We start from the raw sequence: 20424 nt of genomic DNA, 5'->3' as shown, positions 1-20424 counted from the left end.
TAAGCAGTGACGCTTTCTAAAATGATCCGATCCTGAAGGCAGTTAAGATATAATCTCCTGCTTGTTTATAAATTATTTACTTTCTAGAAAATGATTTACTGCATGTCATCTGTAGATTTCAATACATGATCTACAATAACATCTATACTATAATCATCATTATCTTCAATTGAATCCAATTGTGGATTCAACAGTGTCAATATCGCATTTAATCCATTCTCGAAGGTTATTCTTCATTTAAATTTCTTTCTGGACATTTATTTTCCATGTCAGCATTATACATTTATTATGGGGTGAGGGAGTTATCAGGCATTAACTGAGTCAATTCCAACCCCAAACTGTTCTGGCACTATTGGCTTTAGTTTTGCACCCTTAGTAGAAACTGGCATAGATCCTAGACCAGGTGGCATAACAAATGTGGGAAAATGTAGTTGGCCTAGTGCTCTCTACATCTTTACAAGGCCCGATGAAAATGTAGGTACAACCCACCTGGGTTGCATGTCTTATTAATCTTTTAAAATACCAAAATTGTGGAGTACTGTACAGCTATGAATGTGTGTGATTGTAGGAAGACAGTGAACAATAGAAAACAGTGCAATGGAGGTGGCCTAGATTGCCCTGCTGGGCTCTCAACTTTAATACCATCTACTAAGGGTTTCTGAATCTCAGCCTAATGTTGTTTTAGACTGGGCTCTCAAACAATGCATGCACTAGTACAAGTTTAGTATAATACACAAATTGTAAATAGAGCACAGCTCTTGTATTATCTTAAAGAGCTTAATAAGTCCTTTTCTTGCACTTTAATAAGACATTGCTAATGTGGTACTGATATTTAAGAGGAGAGATAAATCACTTGCACTGAACTATCGGCCAAGTGGCTTAACGTCTATTGTTTAAGTGTGTGTTTGAACTGATAATTGCAAGAGCCATTCATCTACATCTTCAAAAGCATACATTAACAAATGATTCACAAACATGACTTTACCAATGCCTAACTAGTCTTGTAATATTTAGTTGTTTCAATGGATACCTACAAATTCAAACATTTTAGCTGTGTTATGGCAAATGGATAAATGGTTTTTGACTATTCAATAAAATATTATTAATTTTGGGATTAAAAATTCTGTACAAATTTGTTTTAATTTATTATTAAATTTATGTAAATGAAATATTGTAACTTAGTTTTCGATTAGTTTTTGAATGAGACTTATTAAAAAAAAAAAAAAATAAAGCACTTGGGTGCACATATCAGCAGTAACCTTGCATTGTGTAAACATAACAAAACAAACACTTAACTAAAAGCGGCAGCAAAAAGCCAACCTCGGCCAATCTCACCAGACAGGAAGAGTGTATGTGCACTTCCAGCAGCAACCTGAATGATCTTCTCTGGGAGCGGAACTACTTGAGGAAGGTGGTGTGAGGACAGCTGACTTGATGGTAGCCCCAGCTTGCCATGGTCACTCTCACCCCATGTGTACACTCGTCCAAAAGCTGTCACACGCAATCATGAGTAGAAATGTACATCTCTAGTTAAAAAATAACCACCATCAACAATGATAGATAAAAAGCAAACAAAATTAACTACAGTATATATATATATATATTTCACTAGCACACTGTAAACCATGTAATGGTTTCACGAGCAATGGTTTAAAAACTAAGTTAACACGTGCTTATAAGGAAGGCAACATGATTAGTAATGTATATTCAAGATTACCTGTAGTTTGGCCTGATAGTTAGAGATTAAAATTATAATAAAGAAATAGTGCTATAAAATGTACACAGTAGTTTACATGGGAAGAATAGGGGATGTATTTTAGAGGCCTTGAAAATTTCACTTTGTCCACTTTTCTCACATTAAACTTATCTAAACATTATTACTAACCACTCCCACAATTTTCCAGCCATAAATGCAATAAAAAATTAAGTTCAGAATTGCTGTGAGGTGCCACAACACAGCATGTACTATAATCTAAAAAATATTTTTTTTTAAAACAAATCAAATGCGAAGAGTCACGAGGTTAGACTGTGAAATTTAAATATCGAGCACAACAAGTGAACTCATATAAGGATGAGCGCACAGCCATGCACTTGAAAATTGAGTGTTAAAAATCATTATTACACAGGCCAAAATTTCTGTTTTGTGAACTTGTGCCGGGCAGGGGCTGTCTATTTGACCGTCAACTCTTATCACCAAATTGGATCATGAATCATAAGTGAACAAAGATCATACCAGTGAGAGCTACACAATGGTAGTATCCACAAGCAATGCTCAACACAGGCTGTGGCAAAGTGAGGAGTGCCGGAGTGAGCTGTTCCTTTACTTCAAGTCCAAGCTGGCCTTCACTGTTGCTGCCCCAGATGTACAACTCTCCAATCTCTGAAATAAAGAATAATTTAAGGAACATCCTAAACTGACGTCAGTAATACAGTATTTTATTCGAAGAATGCGTGTATAGCACTCGACAGAAATAAATAATTTATAAAAAATCCGTGTTAAATTCAGTCACATCCTTTATACATTATGCTGGCAATATTTAACTTTGAAATACAAAGATCAACATCAGAGGCCCGAGACTGTTCAACACGCTTCCACTACACATAAGGGGCATAACTGGCAATCCCCTTACAGTGTTCAAGAGAGAACTGGATAAGCACCTCCAAAGGATACCTGATCAAGCAGGCTGTGACTCATACGTCAGGCTGCGAGCAGCCGCGTCCAACAGCCTGGTTGATCAGTCCAGCAACCAGGAGGCCTGGTCGATGACCGGGCCGCGGGGACGCTAAGCCCCGGAAGCACCTCAAGGTAACCTCAAGGTAAGGTACAAGAAACGTAGGGTATTTTGCAATTTGCTGCAGCTGTTACTGAAGTAATAGTAAGCAATTCATTCTTGACTCTTTATGTTATTAAGACTAATTACATTCATAAAAAATGCCTAAAATATCTAAGAATGTCTGCACTGTCATCAGACTCAGTAAATGACACATTATTTGTGGTGTGGCCAGCACAATTATATGATTCAACATACAGCTAATCACAGATTACAGTATACTACATCTAGGTCACTGCATTTTAATTAAAATCACAAACTCTGCTTCTTTTGGAATAGCATTTCTTGTTTTAAATACTCTATTGTTTTTAAAGCTAAAATATGAATTTATATTAAAACAGTGTGGAACCCCCAGATGATGATGACCACAAACACTGCATGTCAGATACCTAATAATAATAATAATTGACACCATTTAAAATTATAATAATAATAATGATGGGGAATTTCTTGTATAAGCAGAGCTTATAGTTCATGCACCAGACAATGAATCATATTATTGCATCAAAAACCATGAATAAGAGGGAAAGTGTCTAGTGTGGCAGAGAGGTGACAGATCATACTAGAGAGAGAGAGAGAGAGAGAGAGAGAGAGAGAGAGAGAGAGAGAGAGAGAGAGAGAGAGAGAGAGAGAGAGAGAGAGAAGGGTGGGCAGACCATATCCTTAGAGGGTCTGAATGACAAGCACATCAACACAGTATACGAGGATAAAGCACACATTGGAGAAACAAGCAGAAATAACAGGGAAGGGGGCTCCAGTGGATAGGGAAGTACCTACGCAACAGAAGAGTCACAGCAAAGAGGCAGGATGTTACTAGCTGGGTCCCACAGGGGGTTATGAGAAGAGTAAATATGGTGTAGGACTGTAAGAAACTTGCTGGTCAATGCAAGAACTGCTTTTATAAATTAAAATAAAGAATCACTCAAGGCCTTGTATACCAAATACTGTACTGTATGTCAAACCAATTATAAAACATGTGGCATAAGATTCCATAGCTTATTAAAACACAAAGTGAAGCCGGAGAAAGTCCAAAGGTATGCGACTAGACATGCTCAAGATTTGAGAAGTATGAGCAATGAGAAAATAATAAGGGAACTAAACTTCAGTCACTGGGAGAGAAAATTGGAGGGAAGACAATCACTACATGCAAAATTCTCAGGGAAAACAAGGCACACACTACATGAAAAAGGGGTACATTTGAGAATTTGTTTTGTGTCATTGATGAACAAATGGAATATGCTAAGTAAAGTGGTTGAGGCAGACTTCATATATGGCTTCAAATACAGATATGACTGAGCCCAATAGGTTTGAGAATATCTTGCAAATCTTGCCTCACAGGATTAATTGAATTCTATGACCATGTGACAAAAATTAGGCAAGAAAGAGAAGAGTAGGCAGACTGCATATTTTTGAATTGCCAGAAAGCAATCTTTTTGGATTGCCTTTGATACAGTACTCCATAGGAGACTAATGCATAAGCTAGAGATGCAGGCAGAAATAGAAGGAAAGGTACTCCAATGGATAAATAAGGGTATACCTAAGCAACAGAAGACAGTGAGTATGCATGAATGCATATGTGTGTGTGTGTCTGCATACTCTTAGACCAGTCCTGGTGCATGCAGCTCCAGCATGGAGTCCATATCTTGTCAAGCATAAGATGAAGCTGGAGAGGGTTCAAAGGTATGCAACTAGACTAGTTCCAGAACTAAAAGGTGTGAGTTGCAAGGAAAGGCTGCGTGAATTGCACCTCACATCGCTGGAAAACAGAAGAGTTCGGGGTGACATGATTACAACATACAAAATTTCAAGGGAATTGACAGGGTAGATAGAGACATTATTTTGGATGGGTGGCACTGCATAAGGGGACACAGGTGGAAACTGAGCACCCAAATGAGCCACAGAGACATTAGAAAGAACTTTTTTCAGTGTCATAGTTAACAAATGGAAAGCACTAGGAAGTGATGTGGTGGATGTGGACTCCATACACAGTTTCAAATGTAGATATGATAAAGTTCAATAAGTTCAGGAACCTGTACACCAGTTGATTAACAGTTGAGAGGCAAGGCCAAAGATCCGAGCCTCAACCCCCCACAAGAACAATTAGGGGAGTACAAATGTAGCAGCATAGCAACAGTTAATTATAGTCACAGTAACACAGCTACAATAAAAAATATGTAAATAAATAATAATTTGAACTAAATAATTCTACAAATCAAAGAAAAGTACCTTTCTAGCTAAAATAATACTACTCACACATGATGAAAATAAAGAGGGCCAAATAGAGGCCAAGGCATAAAAACACCCAGTAACCTGTCGCCAAGGTGTAAGCTTTAGCGCGAGCGGCCAAGAGATGATATTCCTCCACTAGTCAATATGGAACTGGTTGATTCCAGCAACCCTTCCCTCCCTCCCTACCATTACCACCTACTTCCTAATGTCAATGCAGTTGCCACCTACTGTTTCTGAACAACTCATTTTCATGCCCCGCCTTATTTATATTGTAATTATCTGTGCCTATAACATAATATATTATTTAACATGTTGCTTCACGCTCATCTGAACATAATTACACAAGAAATATAACTAATTCTGGGTGACAATATTCATAAGTTTAAATCACACAAAGACAGACTTCTCAAGAGACATGTGCACAACTAATGCTATTTAATAATAGTCATGATCACACTCATTTATAATACACCACTACAACACACACACACCACTTTCTTTATCACATGCATCCCACAGTTAACCCTTTCCATGATGTGCCACATACCTATTATAGTCACACCACATAATTCTTGAAAGGAATTTAGATATTGACATTTACACATCATGCAACTTCCAAACAAGATAAGCGTCATCACTCTGTGGAAAAAAATATATTCTAAATATTGGAAGACCTGGAACTAGTATTGTTAAAATGGTTCCTTCAAAGTCTTTTGACATAGTTACTGTATAAAATAAAAAGGCCTCACAAACAATACTAAGAAAAATAAAACCCCAAATATACAATGCAGCAAATATGGCAACTGCACGTAGGTTAAAAGTTAATAGCAATACAGTACTTGGAAAACTAGAATTCCTATACCGAGTACTATAATAAGGCCGAGTCGCATGTCAGAGGCAAATTATTTAAGCCAGTTTTGACGGTAAACTAATGACAAGGATATACTTATAAAATCGCATGCACATATGGTGTATATAAAAAAATGGCAATTAAGATAAAAAATGTGTCAAAGGTGAACTCAAAGAAGAACTCAATAAAGGCGAATTCAACAAAAGAGGGAGAACTCAACAAAAGCAGGGGGAACTCAACAATAGCAGGGGGAACTCAACAATAGCAGGGGGAACTCAACAAAAGGGGGAGAAGGTGTGCTGAGGTTACATCAATCCGTAACACTGTCAACATGCAACGCTGCATTCCTTACCCAGACCAGTCTACCACATACCTCTTGCTCACCCCAAAGGCTTTTCCCCTTCACCGACAATTACCAGAGATAATAATAACAACACAACCCCTCGATAGTATATAACGGCAAGTTTTTTTTAGTAGCACATGACACCATCCGTTCCACCCACCACAACACCACCCTTCCCTCCCACCAACACACCACCACTCTTCCCTCCCATCAACACACCACCACCCTTCCCTCCCACCAACACACCACCACTCTTCCCTCCCACCAACACACCACCATCCTTCTCCCCCCCACCAACACACCACCATCCTTCCCTCCCACCAACACACCACCATCCTTCTCCCCCCCACCAACACACCACCATCCTTCCCTCCCACCAACACACCACCATCCTTCCCTCCCACCAACACACCACCATCCTTCCCCCCCACCAACACACCACCATCCTTCTCCCCCCCACCAACACCCCACCACCCTTCCCTCCCATCAACACCCCACCACCCTTCCCTCCCACCAACACACCACTACCCTTCCCTCCCACCAACACACCACCACCCTTCCCTCCCACCAACACACCACTACCCTTCCCTCCCACCAACACACCACCACCCTTCCCTCCCACCACTCCACAACACCACCCGCCCCTCCCACCAACACACCACTACCCTTCCCTCCCACCAACACACCACTACCCTTCCCTCCCACCAACACACCACCACCCTTCCCTCCCACCACTCCACAACACCACCCGCCCCTCCCACCAACACACCACTACCCTTCCCTCCCACCAACACACCACCACCCTTCCCTCCCACCAACACACCACCACCCTTCCCTCCCACCAACACACCACCACCCTTCCCTCCCACCAACACACCACTACCCTTCCCTCCCACCAACACACCACCACCCTTCCCTCCCACCAACAACACACCACCACCCTTCCCTCCCACCAACACACCACCACCCTTCCCTCCCACCAACACACCACCACCCTTCCCTCCCACCAACACACCACTACCCTTCCCTCCCACCAACACACCACCACCCTTCCCTCCCACCAACACACCACCACCCTTCCCTCCCACCAACACACCACCACCCTTCCCTCCCACCAACACACCACCACCCTTCCCTTCCACCAACAAGGTTCCCTCACCATCTTTGAGCACAAGAAATCCAAGTCAATCTTCACCTCTGTAAAATGAGTCACACCAGCCACACTCCAGGACATAATGTAGCCACAAGATATCCCAGCAAGTAAAATACTGTATAACCATTACCTACAACCCTCTACTACAATACCACAGTCCATGTCCAGAATTATAACCATTGGCATCTACATCTCAGTCTAGAGATATGGACACAACAAGTCAATTAAAAGTTGAGAGGCAAGACCCAAGAGCCAAAGCTCAACCCCCTACAAGCACAGCTAACAAAGTTAATAGTCTATGCATAACAATAACTTAATACAACCTGCATACAACACACACATTTTTCCTACAGGAAATCAATACTCATAATGGTACAAATACAAGGTAACATCTGGCAACTGCAAACCCACTTTACTATCATGTCACAACACAACTCTACTCATGGCTATTAAAATGAATCACCAAAACTAGCCCAGTAAAGAATGGCCTTTACTTCCATAGAGAAAGCTTCCTCCAGCACACTACACTATGCGCCATCACTAACTCTCACAAACCCAATATACCTTCTTGTACAGTATATAAAGAAAGAAAATAAATACATCATACTTCCTTCTCCATTTGTCGAGCAATTGGAACTAACAAATATAACCACCAGTGACAGGAATGCAAGATGAAAACTAAAATGAGGTCAAGATTCACCCCTGAACAAATCTCAAACGATCTACACAAGGATAAGCCAGCAGGGCGTGCACCACTGGCTCGTGCTCCCTCTCCCTCACCTTGACACTTGCCAGGCAGTTTACATGCCTATTGCATACTGGTGCACACATGATCAATAATATTTAATATGCCGGTAATAACCCTGGTTGCTACTGGGTGTAACATGCACACCACCACCACACTGACATCATTGCCATTGACCCGAACTAAACTGGCAATACAAGTACAGATTTTTGTTTATACAACAATATAGATTTGGACACTGTAAAGAAGAAAATGCATTTTTAATACTGTACTGAAATTTCATAAGATCTCAATTTACAACTTAACTCAAGTTCTAATAGAATTAATTTCATTAATACTTTCAACTACTGTACAAGTATGTTTGAATATCAGGATTAGACAAAATGAATACACCCTATTACAGTAATGTATAAGGGAAGGAGAGATATTGCTGTGAAGCTGGTAAGCTAGAGTTATTGTTGTTGTTTAGGATTTGCTACTTGGAACAAAAAGTTCCAAGTAGCACGGGCTATGGTGAACCCGTAGTGGTTCTTACCTGGCACAGGAGTGGGGCTGCAACTTTTATTTTATAAAAGTCACAGCCCCGCTCCCGTGCCAGATAAGTCCACGTAAGCTAGAGCTTGTATAGGCTGATCTTTCACCTCTCAACTCATCCAACCTCTTCAAGAAAATATTCTTTTAAAGCCTTTCTGCTGCAAGTATCATCCATGGATGTTTTTATACGAGTTAGTAATTTCTGCAGTACCAGTACTCTATCAGTTGGTGTTGGCAGAATATTCCATTTTCCTATTCAAAAATTCTGACAAATATTCCCTCTTCATCAGTTACTTCATAAAAAATTCTATGTACATTTTGGGGGTGTAAATGCACACAAGTGTGTCATGTAGGTTTTATCATGGGTGACAACATTGGGAAGCCATACTGGGTGTTGTTGGGGTGTTGGTTGGTGTTGGGATATAAACAAAATATTCCCAGAATCATATGCCATTGCCAGAAACCTCTAGTGATTGAAGATGTTACCATACATCAGGCTGGAACTTCTGAGCAGGTTTGATGGAAAGCAAATGTACAGTATTATGACATGAGGGCCATTTCTTTAGTGACATCACATAACAATAGAATACAGCCTCTTATTATTTAATCCTTGCATTCCACAACTTGTGAAACAACTGCTGTTATACAAATGTTCCCCTCTGCACAAAGTGTACAACTTTGTACTGTTGTACAAATTTGCATTTGCAAACTGTGCTGCCATTTCAGTTATAAATGTCTTATCTTCATCTACCAGTACTGTTACATATATTGTTGGTACCTAATTAATATAAACAAATTTATATAAGAGTCCCACTAACCAGCCAGGACCAGTGAATGGATACTGCCAGCAGCAACAGCTTTGGCAGGAGTGTCCAGTTTGAGCACTTTCACTGGGAAGAAATGGTCTTCTTTATTCCCCGTTCCGAGCTGCCCGTCCCCATTGTGGCCCCACAGATACACTGCACCAGAAGCTGTTCATCGAATAGAAAAATTTAAAATACATTTTATTAAAGGCAGTTTAAAAACATTTCAATATACAAATTCAAATGTGTAATGATTTTTACTGTGCATCTAAAAGTACTGCAGATTATACTGTACAGTATTATAACAAGTCATAATTAATAAGGAGATATACACACAGTATATACATATAACAACACATATTAGCATGAAGTTATTCACAAATTCAACCAAGACTCCATGCACTGAGAGAGATACACAGAGACTAATACATGTACTGTACATGCATACAAAGCATTAGTATTCAACATGTTTAATTCTGACAACTTAATTTAACTTGAGAGAGAAAAAAGAACCTACAGAAGAACACATGATATGAAATTCTTCATGGCAGCAGCTACAAAACTATACACAGTATACCAAACTTAAGATATCTACTTCCATCTGTCTCGTGACGAGTCCTGCAGCATTCTAGGAAGGGTAACACATGCAAACTATTCTCCAAGCATTATGGTTTATACCCATATCTGCCCTCAAGTGCTAGAGGGTCTGCAATACCATTACAAATGCTTGCTAAAGAAAACACAAATTAATACACATATCTGGCAATCACAACCTAACCAGTTGACATTAATATTTCCTACTAAATTAAAAAAAAAGTTTATACAGTGGCGCCTCGATTAACGAGTTTAATCCGTTCCGGCACCGAGCTCGTCATGTGGAAAACTCGTTTCGCGAAACAACAACAACAAAACTGTCGTCAGTGGTGTACGAGAACCAGCGGGAATGCTCGTTAATCGAGCGAAAGCTCGTCAGTCAAGACATTTTCTGCGAGTGGCTTGCTCGTTACTCGAAATGCTCGTAACTGGAGCTGCTCGTCACTCGAGGTTCCACTGTAACAGGAAAGTAAAATTGACAAGAAAAACTGAAAATCAAACAAGGGGGAACTATAAAATGCTTGGAGAGGACAATACAGGTATACTGTATACAGTACTATATATTATACAGTAATATTATACAATATACTGTATAATGTGGAGATTATGAGTGTGCAAAGAACCATCAAAATGGCTGAAGGGAAAGATGAATATGCAAAAAAACAAAACTTCTTTTTTCTACAAGTCTTTCCAGGGAAAATTGGGATCAATTCACAGAATTACCTGCATTTAATTATTCTATAAGTATGTACACTATAAAACTTATGCCTACAGAACACCCACAGGCCTGTTGTTATAGTGTTCAAGCCTACAAAACATGCCATCTCTAGCATCATGCAAACTGGCTCGGTATAATACTATACCAGAAATTGAGTGAGTATTTAATTCATACATTATAACAAAAATAAACAGTTGAATATACTGAAGTTATACTAAACCAAGATTTTTAGAAGGGATCAGAACCAACAGGGCAGTTTACTGATTTAAAATAAAATATTAGTTGTAAAAAACTTTATTTAGACTAACTTTAAGACACGAACCTCATACAGAATTCACGGAGAAACTTTATGCAAAATTTCTGTAACAATAAAAACAAGTGTTAAATAACCACTATTACAAGTGTTTTTATTTGTAAACAACTTTCCTTTTCCATCAAGTGAACGAACTACCACACTGAAAGAGGCTTCACCTGGAACTTAACTTGTTTATTACCCATTTAGGGACCGTATTGTTAAAAGTTATACAGCACTGTACGTAATTATTACTTTATGAAATACAAATAAAATACTGTACAATACTTACTCCTTGAAGTAAATAATTAATAAAATGCAATAACATAAATTCCCACCAACATTTTTATTACAAGAATGGGTATCATACCACACAACTGCAACTTCTGTTAAACCAATTTTGTTCCCAATCCTCAGTCTCGGTATAAAGATTTTTCGTGCCTTCATTACAGATTTTTTTTTAATTTTGTATACATGCCTCCTCTCTTCTCTCTTAGCAACAAACTCTGTCAAAGTTAGCTAAGAATTTATTAAATTTCCCATAACATTCTCTTTTTAAAGTCAACCTTCTCCACTCTTTTCTATCATGGTAAATGAGATACATTATTGAAGTCAATTCTGTAGAGTTTACATTAAAGTCACCCAGTAACAGCAGCCTGGCTTTATGCTTTACCATGATCTGCTTTTTGCATTACCTACCTAATCATTTTTATGAATTTCATAAGTTTACATCATGTTAGTCTTTTTGATCATTTTCCTTGATGGGGTTTGACTTTGCATTACTTAAATATCCACATCATAAAGTGTCTATACCTTTATGTATAAATGTTCATTCGTCATAATACACCCAAACTCCTTCACCTTTTTCCCTCTTTTTTTTTTTCCCCTATTTCGTCTCCCAATGGAGTAGCCTTTCAGAAATATTACCTTATTTAGTATTCATTTCCCCACTTTTGTTTCTGACAATGCAACAATATTCAGTCTTGTTATTTCATTACATTACTTGGCTTATGTTTTTAGTCTACACTATATATATTAGGGCATAACATTTTCCTAAACCTATTTCACCGTATTTGGACCATCTCCACCTGTCTCTAATGATTTAGTCAGTTGCTTTTAAGATTTCACTCCACTAGCATTTTGAGTCCTAACTCCTTTTATAAAAAAATATCTTTATTCTTTTTATCATTTAGTTTTTTAGCTTTCTTCAAATTCTATTTTAAACAACCTTTTATCATCCTTGACCAATTCCCTTGTTTATTATTTTGTTTGTCATCATCTTTTGCCCCCATGCTTTTTTGAGGTCTACACAAGACTAAACAAAAATAATACATCTGCCTTTTTTTTATTTATAGTAAGAAAATTACTGATATTAATGAAAAGAGTAGGTAAAGATATTAAAATGAGACATCATTCTGATTTTGAAAGATATCAAAATCAACTTTTTAAGTCTCCAATTTTCTAATAGAAAGTACTGTAATTCTAACAGAAAGCTCAAGTAACTCAATATCAGATCATAAGTGTTCTTTTTATATTTACCATTAATCATTGTAGCATTAATAACAGTAACCAAATCAGGAACAGGAACTACAGTAATTACAATGCTTCTCATTGACTTACATCTACCTTATCGGATAATGTTTTTACCCGAGCTTTGCCAAATGCTTGCAAGTACTAAACTCAGACTCCTATTCTGAAGGCTGTCTGGACATGTTACAAAGTTTTGAAACTATACTGTCAATGCAGGTTTTAAGCCTGTAACACTGAACAACTTTTTGGTGAGAAGCACGTTTCTTTGATAGCAAAAGGGTTAATGACCAGATCTTACCTTTATCATCATTCTGAAGTTTCCTAGCATTTTGGAGCATCTGTGCCATCAGTTTTGTCCTATTCAGAGTCACCTATAGTGGGCAATCTTTCCCATTCTCATACCTGCTAATTCATCTGTAGTCAGACAATCAACATACTCTTATTAAGTTCACTCTATTCTAACCATAAATATCACACCATAACAATTATATAAAAAATAAAAAGCATCAGTTACCTACCACATGAAACTATAGTGTGTGATCGTCCACAAGCTATATGTAAAGCCTTCTCTGGTTTGAGGGCTGAAAAGAAACAAAAATGATAATGCTTCTACTGAATACACTGCAGTCCTGGAGATGGATGATAATGACTTCCTAAATGTCAAAATATGAACATGGGGGATAGTGTATTATATATTTTCTCCTCTTTTACATAAAATCCTTGCAGCTTGTGATCATATTCATTCTGGCACTACCATAGGTGTAACCGTCCTCAGTCCCTAGAAGTCTTGTAAAGTGCAGGCAAGCAAGAGTGACATACACCACAGGAGACATTATGCCCCTATAGGGTTACCTAATTTACCTGAAGGTCCTTAGCCCTAGTGGCCTCGATGAGGGACAGGAAGCCGGCGGCTTGTCGATGCCCCCCCCCCATTTGCCTTGATCTTTATATGGTACTTGGCAGCAATAGATACAATCTATCCAGTAAAAATTAAGAAGTTTCACAGCTTTTGTACAAGCTCAAGTATTACAGATTCCCAACGACATTACATTCAAGATCACCGATGGGAAGTCTGGATTAATACATGTCAATTTCAAAGCCCCGCTCGCTACACCTCACTTCAACCTGGTGGCAGCATCTCTCACTGACTTTTCTTGAAGGGCATGACAATCACCTAAGTTTCTTATCTTCTTCCCTATTAGCATCATCAGCAAACATGTTCATATAATTCTGTATTCCATCTGGTAGATCATTTAACCCTCTTGTTTATTATCCAGCTCATCCTTTGTCCATGTGTTGCATGGTGGTGGACTATATATGCATTTATGATTATTAGTTTATCATCCTGATTGTAGATCTCCAGTGATATTATGTCAACTTCTCATGGATCTGCAATCATTATTTCATTTACTTTTAGGTGTTCTTTCACCAGTACGGCCACACCACTGCCTTTCCTAATTTTTTCTGTCCCATCTCCAAACTGAGTAGCCCCTTGGGAATATGACCTCATTTAAAATATCTTCAATATCATTTAAAATATCTTCCATATCATCTTTTTAAAATATCATCTTCACTATTATTAGTGTTTGATGTATCATGTCAATGCAGAAAAGCATCAAGATACAGCACAAAAAAGTACTTTTAATTATCACATATTAATAAAAGGAGATTCAGAAGTTTTGACACAAAAAGCTTAATCTCTGTAAATTCTCAAAGTTATTTGGTTGTTCAGAGGAAAGTAAATGAGGGTGAACAAGTGCAGCTAAACTTACTTTTTACACATGATGGTTTGTAGACAGGCTTAGTGGAGCCAAGACCCAGCTGTCCCATGTCATTACTGCCAATCATAAACACCCGACCACTTTCTGAATATACGAACAAGAAATGTAAGACAAGAAAATACAATGGGACACAATTTCCTATAAGCTTATTCATAACAAGTACATATGAGACACTAAGCTTAAGCTAAAAAATATAATTACTGCATATCAAGACAACTAAATATCGTGTTTTCATGTCTTTATATAATTATGACACGAATAATGAGAATAGAAATTCTGAAGTACAGTACTGTACATTATAAACAATTTAAATTTAAACATTTGATAATGATAATGTTTTATAATGATGATAATGTTTCTTCAGGTAAAAGTACATACATACACAATGAGTTACAAACAGAATGTTGAATTTATAGTTAGAGCTAGTGTATATACTATTCCTAAAGCCACTAATATGCACAGAGTTTTGGGCAAGAAATGGGAAAAAAACTTAAAAACCAAGACTTTAAAACTAATTGAGATCAAAAGCATGATTTGAACTGAAATGGGGGGAAGAAAGAAACAAAAAAATGACAATAATTACATGTTGGATGGAACAACAGAAATTGCAACAGTACAGCAGAAGAAATTTTAACTAAATAAACAGACAGGCTACAATTTTCTTTAGGTTTATACATGGCAGACATCAGCAGTTATACAGTACAAGTTGGTCAATGATCAATAATGTTTGAAAATAGCAAGACATAGGTTGACATTTAGGAGGTAAGGTAGGTTAAATGGAGTTGATTAGGTAGAACAGTACTTAAATTTTATCTTAAAACCATTGAGAAATGGGCAGTCTTTGACGTGATTAGGAAGGTCATTCCACATATTTGTTCCTTTCATTTGCAGAGCATTTCTAGTTTGGTTAAGTCGCACTCTTGGCAAACAGATATTTGTTTCTAGTGTGGTGCCCATGAGTTGTTACAACCTTCTAGGAAGCATTTAACATCAGGATTGGCATTACAGTTCAGTTTTATATATCTAAGAGTACACTTGAGAGGATGTGCAGTGATTTAATATCTAACATGTTCAAAGATTTAAGTAAGAGGGCCGAGTGCGGTCAGCCTGAGTGCTCGTTTAATAATAACAAATTTATAAGCTGTATGCTACCACCATCCATTTTATAACACCTCTATATCTTTTAGGTACTTCATAAGTATAACATTCTTATTATTACAGTAGGGCCTCGACTTACGAGTTTAATCTGTTCCCAGAGATGGGTCTTAAGTCAAAATTCATATTGCCTTACTGGAAATAAGTTGAAAAAATAAGAAATAATTACTAGAAATAATAAAAAATTGTGTTACTGAAAAAAAAAATGGAATCAAGTCAGATGCATCACCTATTTATGGACACCTATGCTAGAAACCAGTCATTCCATGCAATATTTCAAGGACTTTAAGGACCAGGAAGATACAGTATTAATACAATAATTACATTAAACATTAATGTATTACATTAAATTTAGGTCTCAGAATTTGATATCATCATCAGTGACTTTAGGCATTATACTCATCTTACTTATGAATCCACCACTGTTCATATATTGAATGCATGCATGTCTGTTCACTTGGTTAAATTAAATAGTTATAATAATAATTATTAATATTATTTTTTCATCTGACTACAGCCAAACTAAAATTATTAAAAAAATTTCCTAACATCAGAAAGCAATATTTTACAATGTAGAAAGAAATTTTTTCATGGGCACCAGAAAATTAACCTAATTCAGGGTGCAGAGTTAGAGGGTTAATACAGACCGGCACTAGATAAACCCCCACACACCTGTAACAACTGCAGTGTGCTCATCCCCACATGCCAGTTCTACGATCTTATCATTTTTTATCCAAAACTTTGAGGGAGCATTATCAGCAAACCTGCTCTTGCCAAAAGTAAACACAGCCCCAGTATCTGAAAAATTTAAAATGTATGTATAACTTAAAAGCAGTTAAACAACAAATTTAAAATTAAAGTCAAATACAGTATATAGAAAAATTTGTGTTTCTGTGTAACACATTACAGGTAATGAATTGGAGAATGAAACATCTCTAGGCTAAGTGATTTCTCTTTCAGTAAAATATTTGGTGAATCAGAACAATGAACCCCTTTACTTAATGCTTCTGGATGTGCTATAAACAGCTTATGGTGCACTGAACTATAATATTCCAATACAGAATAATTTATCTGAATTTATCCAAGCAGTGCAGTGATAAACTTTCCATCAGTACCCAATGGCCTGTATCCAACATATCCATAATCTTTGGGAACTTTTTTTTAACCATGAGCTGGATGGATGCTTGACTGATGCTGTATCTGGGCTTTTCCAAATTATAACATTTAGCCTATTGGCACCGATTACACTGAAGAGCAAATGTGACATACATTTCTTGTCTATGAATTCTCCACTGTTTAATGAATTATTAACATTAACTGAAAATTAAAAAAAAAAAAAAAATTAAAAATGTCAAAATAGTGCCAAATTAAAAAAATTTTCTTTTCAAATCACAGAGTGAAACCATTAAAAACATTAAAATATTGCTATACAGTATTAAAAAAAGTTTACACCACATGTCGAGTGCCTTCAGGTGCAATGCGCAGTGCAGTGGTTAAAAGTTAACATTTTTCATACTTAACATTTCCCCATGATCTATGGACTGATTTCACTGAACAAAATTATAATGTCAACCTGTCGTATGAAGGCCAAAAACCAAGAGAGCCTGTCTGTAGAGAGATTTTAACCACATCTAGCAAGTTCCCCACTCCCAAGCCCCAATCTCATTTTCAAAGGAATAGGGGGCCCATATTTTACTGAACAAAAATCTCTGCAACTGGAAATATGAAAGAAGCAGAGAATTTGGTTTTAAATATGCTCACTGGCTTCCTAAGGCCTCAGCTGTTACGTGTAATGTTTCCTCGCTCTGCAAACTCGGTCCCCAACATCCTAAGCAAAGCCACACATCCCCCGCTTCAGCAAACTCTTGTTCACTGAATCGGGTGAGTAAATTCAGCATGGAAAGTGTGTTCCCCAACCGGTGATTTGCCGAATCAGGGTTTGTTGAATTGAGGTTTTACTGTAATTCAGTTTGAACAGACTGTGCTGACTACTGTACTAAAATAGATATACAAGTAATTGTATTTACACATCAAAATTATTTCAAAACATTGTATAGGTACAGTACTAATAAACAAATGCACCCAACAAGAGCAATGCCCTTAAGGGACAGTTTTAGCGGGTAAGCGGTTCCATGGGGTTTATATCCCTGTAGATAAAAAAAAGCATCTACTGTTCTCAGTCCTACATTGTGGCTTGACTTTGAAACCATTGCTCCTTGTTTGTGTTACATCTGACCTTCTGAAGAAATAATCTGAATTAATACTGTAATAATAATAATAATAATAATAATAATAATTTATTTGCAAGAAGGTACAATGGGTTGGTGAGATTACATAAAAGATAGGTATTTTTACATTTATGTAAAGCCACTAACACGCATAGCATTTCAGGCAGTGCATTGAATTAAAGACCTTTTAAAGAAATAGCCTGAAATAAATTATCTGGATCAACATCCTCCAAACTGTTCAGTATTTTAAGTTTCGATGAGATCAGCTCTGTCACGTCTGGTCTGCAGTGTTGTTAGCCCCGTGGCCCTCGACCGTTCCCGATACAAGAGTTGACTTAGTTCTGGAATTAATTTTGTTGCCCAGTGTTGAACTTTCTCCCTTGTGCCTTACTGAAGATGAGGTCCCCATGCTTGGATGCAATAATCTAAGTGGGGGTGCACTCGGACTATTCTCCAATTACTAATAAGAAAGTGCAATACTTCGGTCAATATGTCCTCTCTCCAAGATGTGAAGAAAGATTGTAAATACTATGCTATGTATTCTCTCAAACCCAATGTACCTTCTTGTATATAAATAAATAAATAAATAAATAAATAAGTAAATAAAGTACCACCTCATCACCCTGTCACTGCTGCTCTAAGCATACCTCACCTATCCTATACTAACCAAACCCTAAAGCTATTCTATCCTAACCAAACCCTACAACTATCCTATACTAACCAAACCCTAAAGCTATCCTATCCTAACCAAACCCTACAACTATCCTATCCTAACCAAAATATGGGTTAAAATACAATTAATACATAATGTGCATAATGTGTGTGGCTTCATAATGACAATTTCCTGCGTGTTCAGGTCTGACTACTGTTCCTTCCTGCACACTTCTCTTCTATACTCTTCAAATTTTCAACAATTCTGCGAAAAATACAACACATTTCTCGTCAACACAGCAAAAAAACAACGTTAAATACAAACTAGGAATATATTATTTATATTCGATGCACCACCGCTAATTACTGCACCACCACTAATTAGCATACCTAAAAGATCTAATTAATCATCTTGGTGGCCCTCCTCATCCCTCCCAGCATAGCCCCACGTCTCCACCTATCCCCACGACGCCCTCAGTCACCGTCCTTCACGCTTAGAATATGAGAAATAATACAAGAAAAAGGTTTAACCTGGAATATCGTAGTCGTCGTCCACTGCCATTTTCCCAACGGGTGATGCGAGCCTCGGGCCACTCACACGGGGATGGTCGCTTCGCACACCATACTATTATTATTATTATTATTATTATAATCATGATAATGTTTATTCTGGTAAAGGTACATGCATACAATATGAGTTAAAAATAGAATGATGGATTTGTAGATAGAGCTAGTATGCCTCTAGTATGCACAGTGTTTCGGGCAGTTCGAAGAAGTTCGAAGAAGCTCATTCTCTGCTTGCTAAAACCATATATATATATTATTATGCTAGGCTGTATTAGCATAGGTTAGGTTGTATTAGGTTGAGCTGGGTTTAGGCTGTGTTGAGCTAGGTTAGGTTAGAAATATTTCTAAAAAAATTGGTTGACGAATTGTCTTGTGTACGATGTGACTTTTATCCCACTGGCACCAGAGGGAGCATGACGTCACAGTCTTGACGCCAACATACCGGCCGCTGTTGGCAAGGGTGTGCACTCTATCCTGTATAAGCGGTAGTTTATTAGGTGCCTCATACTTGTTTACATAGTTTATTGTAAACACCGTACTCATCCTGTGAGTGGCAGTTTATTGTGCACCCCATAGTCATCACAATTTATATTACAAGAATTTCATCATTCTTGTTCAGCCACTAGCATGCATATAGAAGACATATATACAAGACTGTAACAACTCTTGTATCCAATATAGCATTTCGGGCAGGTCCTTAATCCTAATTTTTCCCGGAATACGACCCGCCAAATCGTTTAACCAGGTCGGTTGTTAAACTGCTCGGGGGAACAGAGGGTACAGTTAAGGACTGGCGCCCAGTCAATCCTTCCCGGCCAGGATACGAACTCAAAGCACCCTTAAAGAGTGGTAAAGAGTGCTTTACATCACCACGATAACTGTTTTTTTTTAGATTTAGTTTCTGTTTGCGATTATTTGTAGTACGTGGGTGAAGAATTTAAAGCGAAATGTAGAAGCTGCCACTGAGATAGTAAAAAAGAAAGAGATCACTGAGAAGTGGTCCAACAGCTAGCGACTGTACTGTCAGCAATAGATCGAGGCTCACTCTGGCCAGCCTCAACTGTTTACCATTTTATGCAGACACATATGACGATTTATTTAACATTCGTAACCGATTAGACTCGAGGCTGGGCAGGGCGAGACCTCTGGGGACGTCTCCATTCACAGACGCCTCTGTTCACCCAGCTTTCCCGTCTTCAACAATGGGAAACCATAACACAAACAAATTGTATTCCTAAATATTTTGAGATAGCTATCACAAGATAGCACTGAGCCCATTATGTGCCTCTGTAACCCTTTCCACTACCGCCCACAAGATGGGTATGGGGTGCATAATAAATGAACTAAACTAACTAACTAACTGCGTTTCCTTTACGGCTTCCACGTTTTGACCTGTATTCTACAGGCAGGTGATGCTGCA

At 37.8% G+C, this 20424-nt stretch overlaps 1 protein-coding gene across 1 annotated transcript in view; it reads right to left on the bottom strand.

The window, feature by feature from the left end:
- The window catches only part of LOC123770691 (X-linked retinitis pigmentosa GTPase regulator), a 30616-nt gene extending 11543 nt beyond the window's left edge, over nt 1-19073 (bottom strand). Inside the window, exons 1-7 of the mRNA XM_045762791.2 lie at nt 18969-19073; nt 16231-16356; nt 14395-14487; nt 13141-13203; nt 9504-9656; nt 2234-2380; nt 1336-1491 (exon numbers count right to left, since the gene is read on the bottom strand). Coding sequence (XP_045618747.1) covers nt 1336-1491; nt 2234-2380; nt 9504-9656; nt 13141-13203; nt 14395-14487; nt 16231-16356; nt 18969-18999 — 769 coding nt within the window. The 5' untranslated portion in view covers nt 19000-19073. The remainder of the gene's footprint in view (nt 1-1335; nt 1492-2233; nt 2381-9503; nt 9657-13140; nt 13204-14394; nt 14488-16230; nt 16357-18968) is intronic.
- Nucleotides 19074-20424: the final 1351 nt, after the last annotated feature.

The sequence above is a fragment of the Procambarus clarkii genome, chromosome 56 (assembly GCF_040958095.1).
Source record: "Procambarus clarkii isolate CNS0578487 chromosome 56, FALCON_Pclarkii_2.0, whole genome shotgun sequence".
Taxonomy (NCBI): Eukaryota; Metazoa; Arthropoda; class Malacostraca; order Decapoda; family Cambaridae; genus Procambarus; species Procambarus clarkii.
This window is presented reverse-complemented; position numbering and strand designations above follow the sequence as displayed.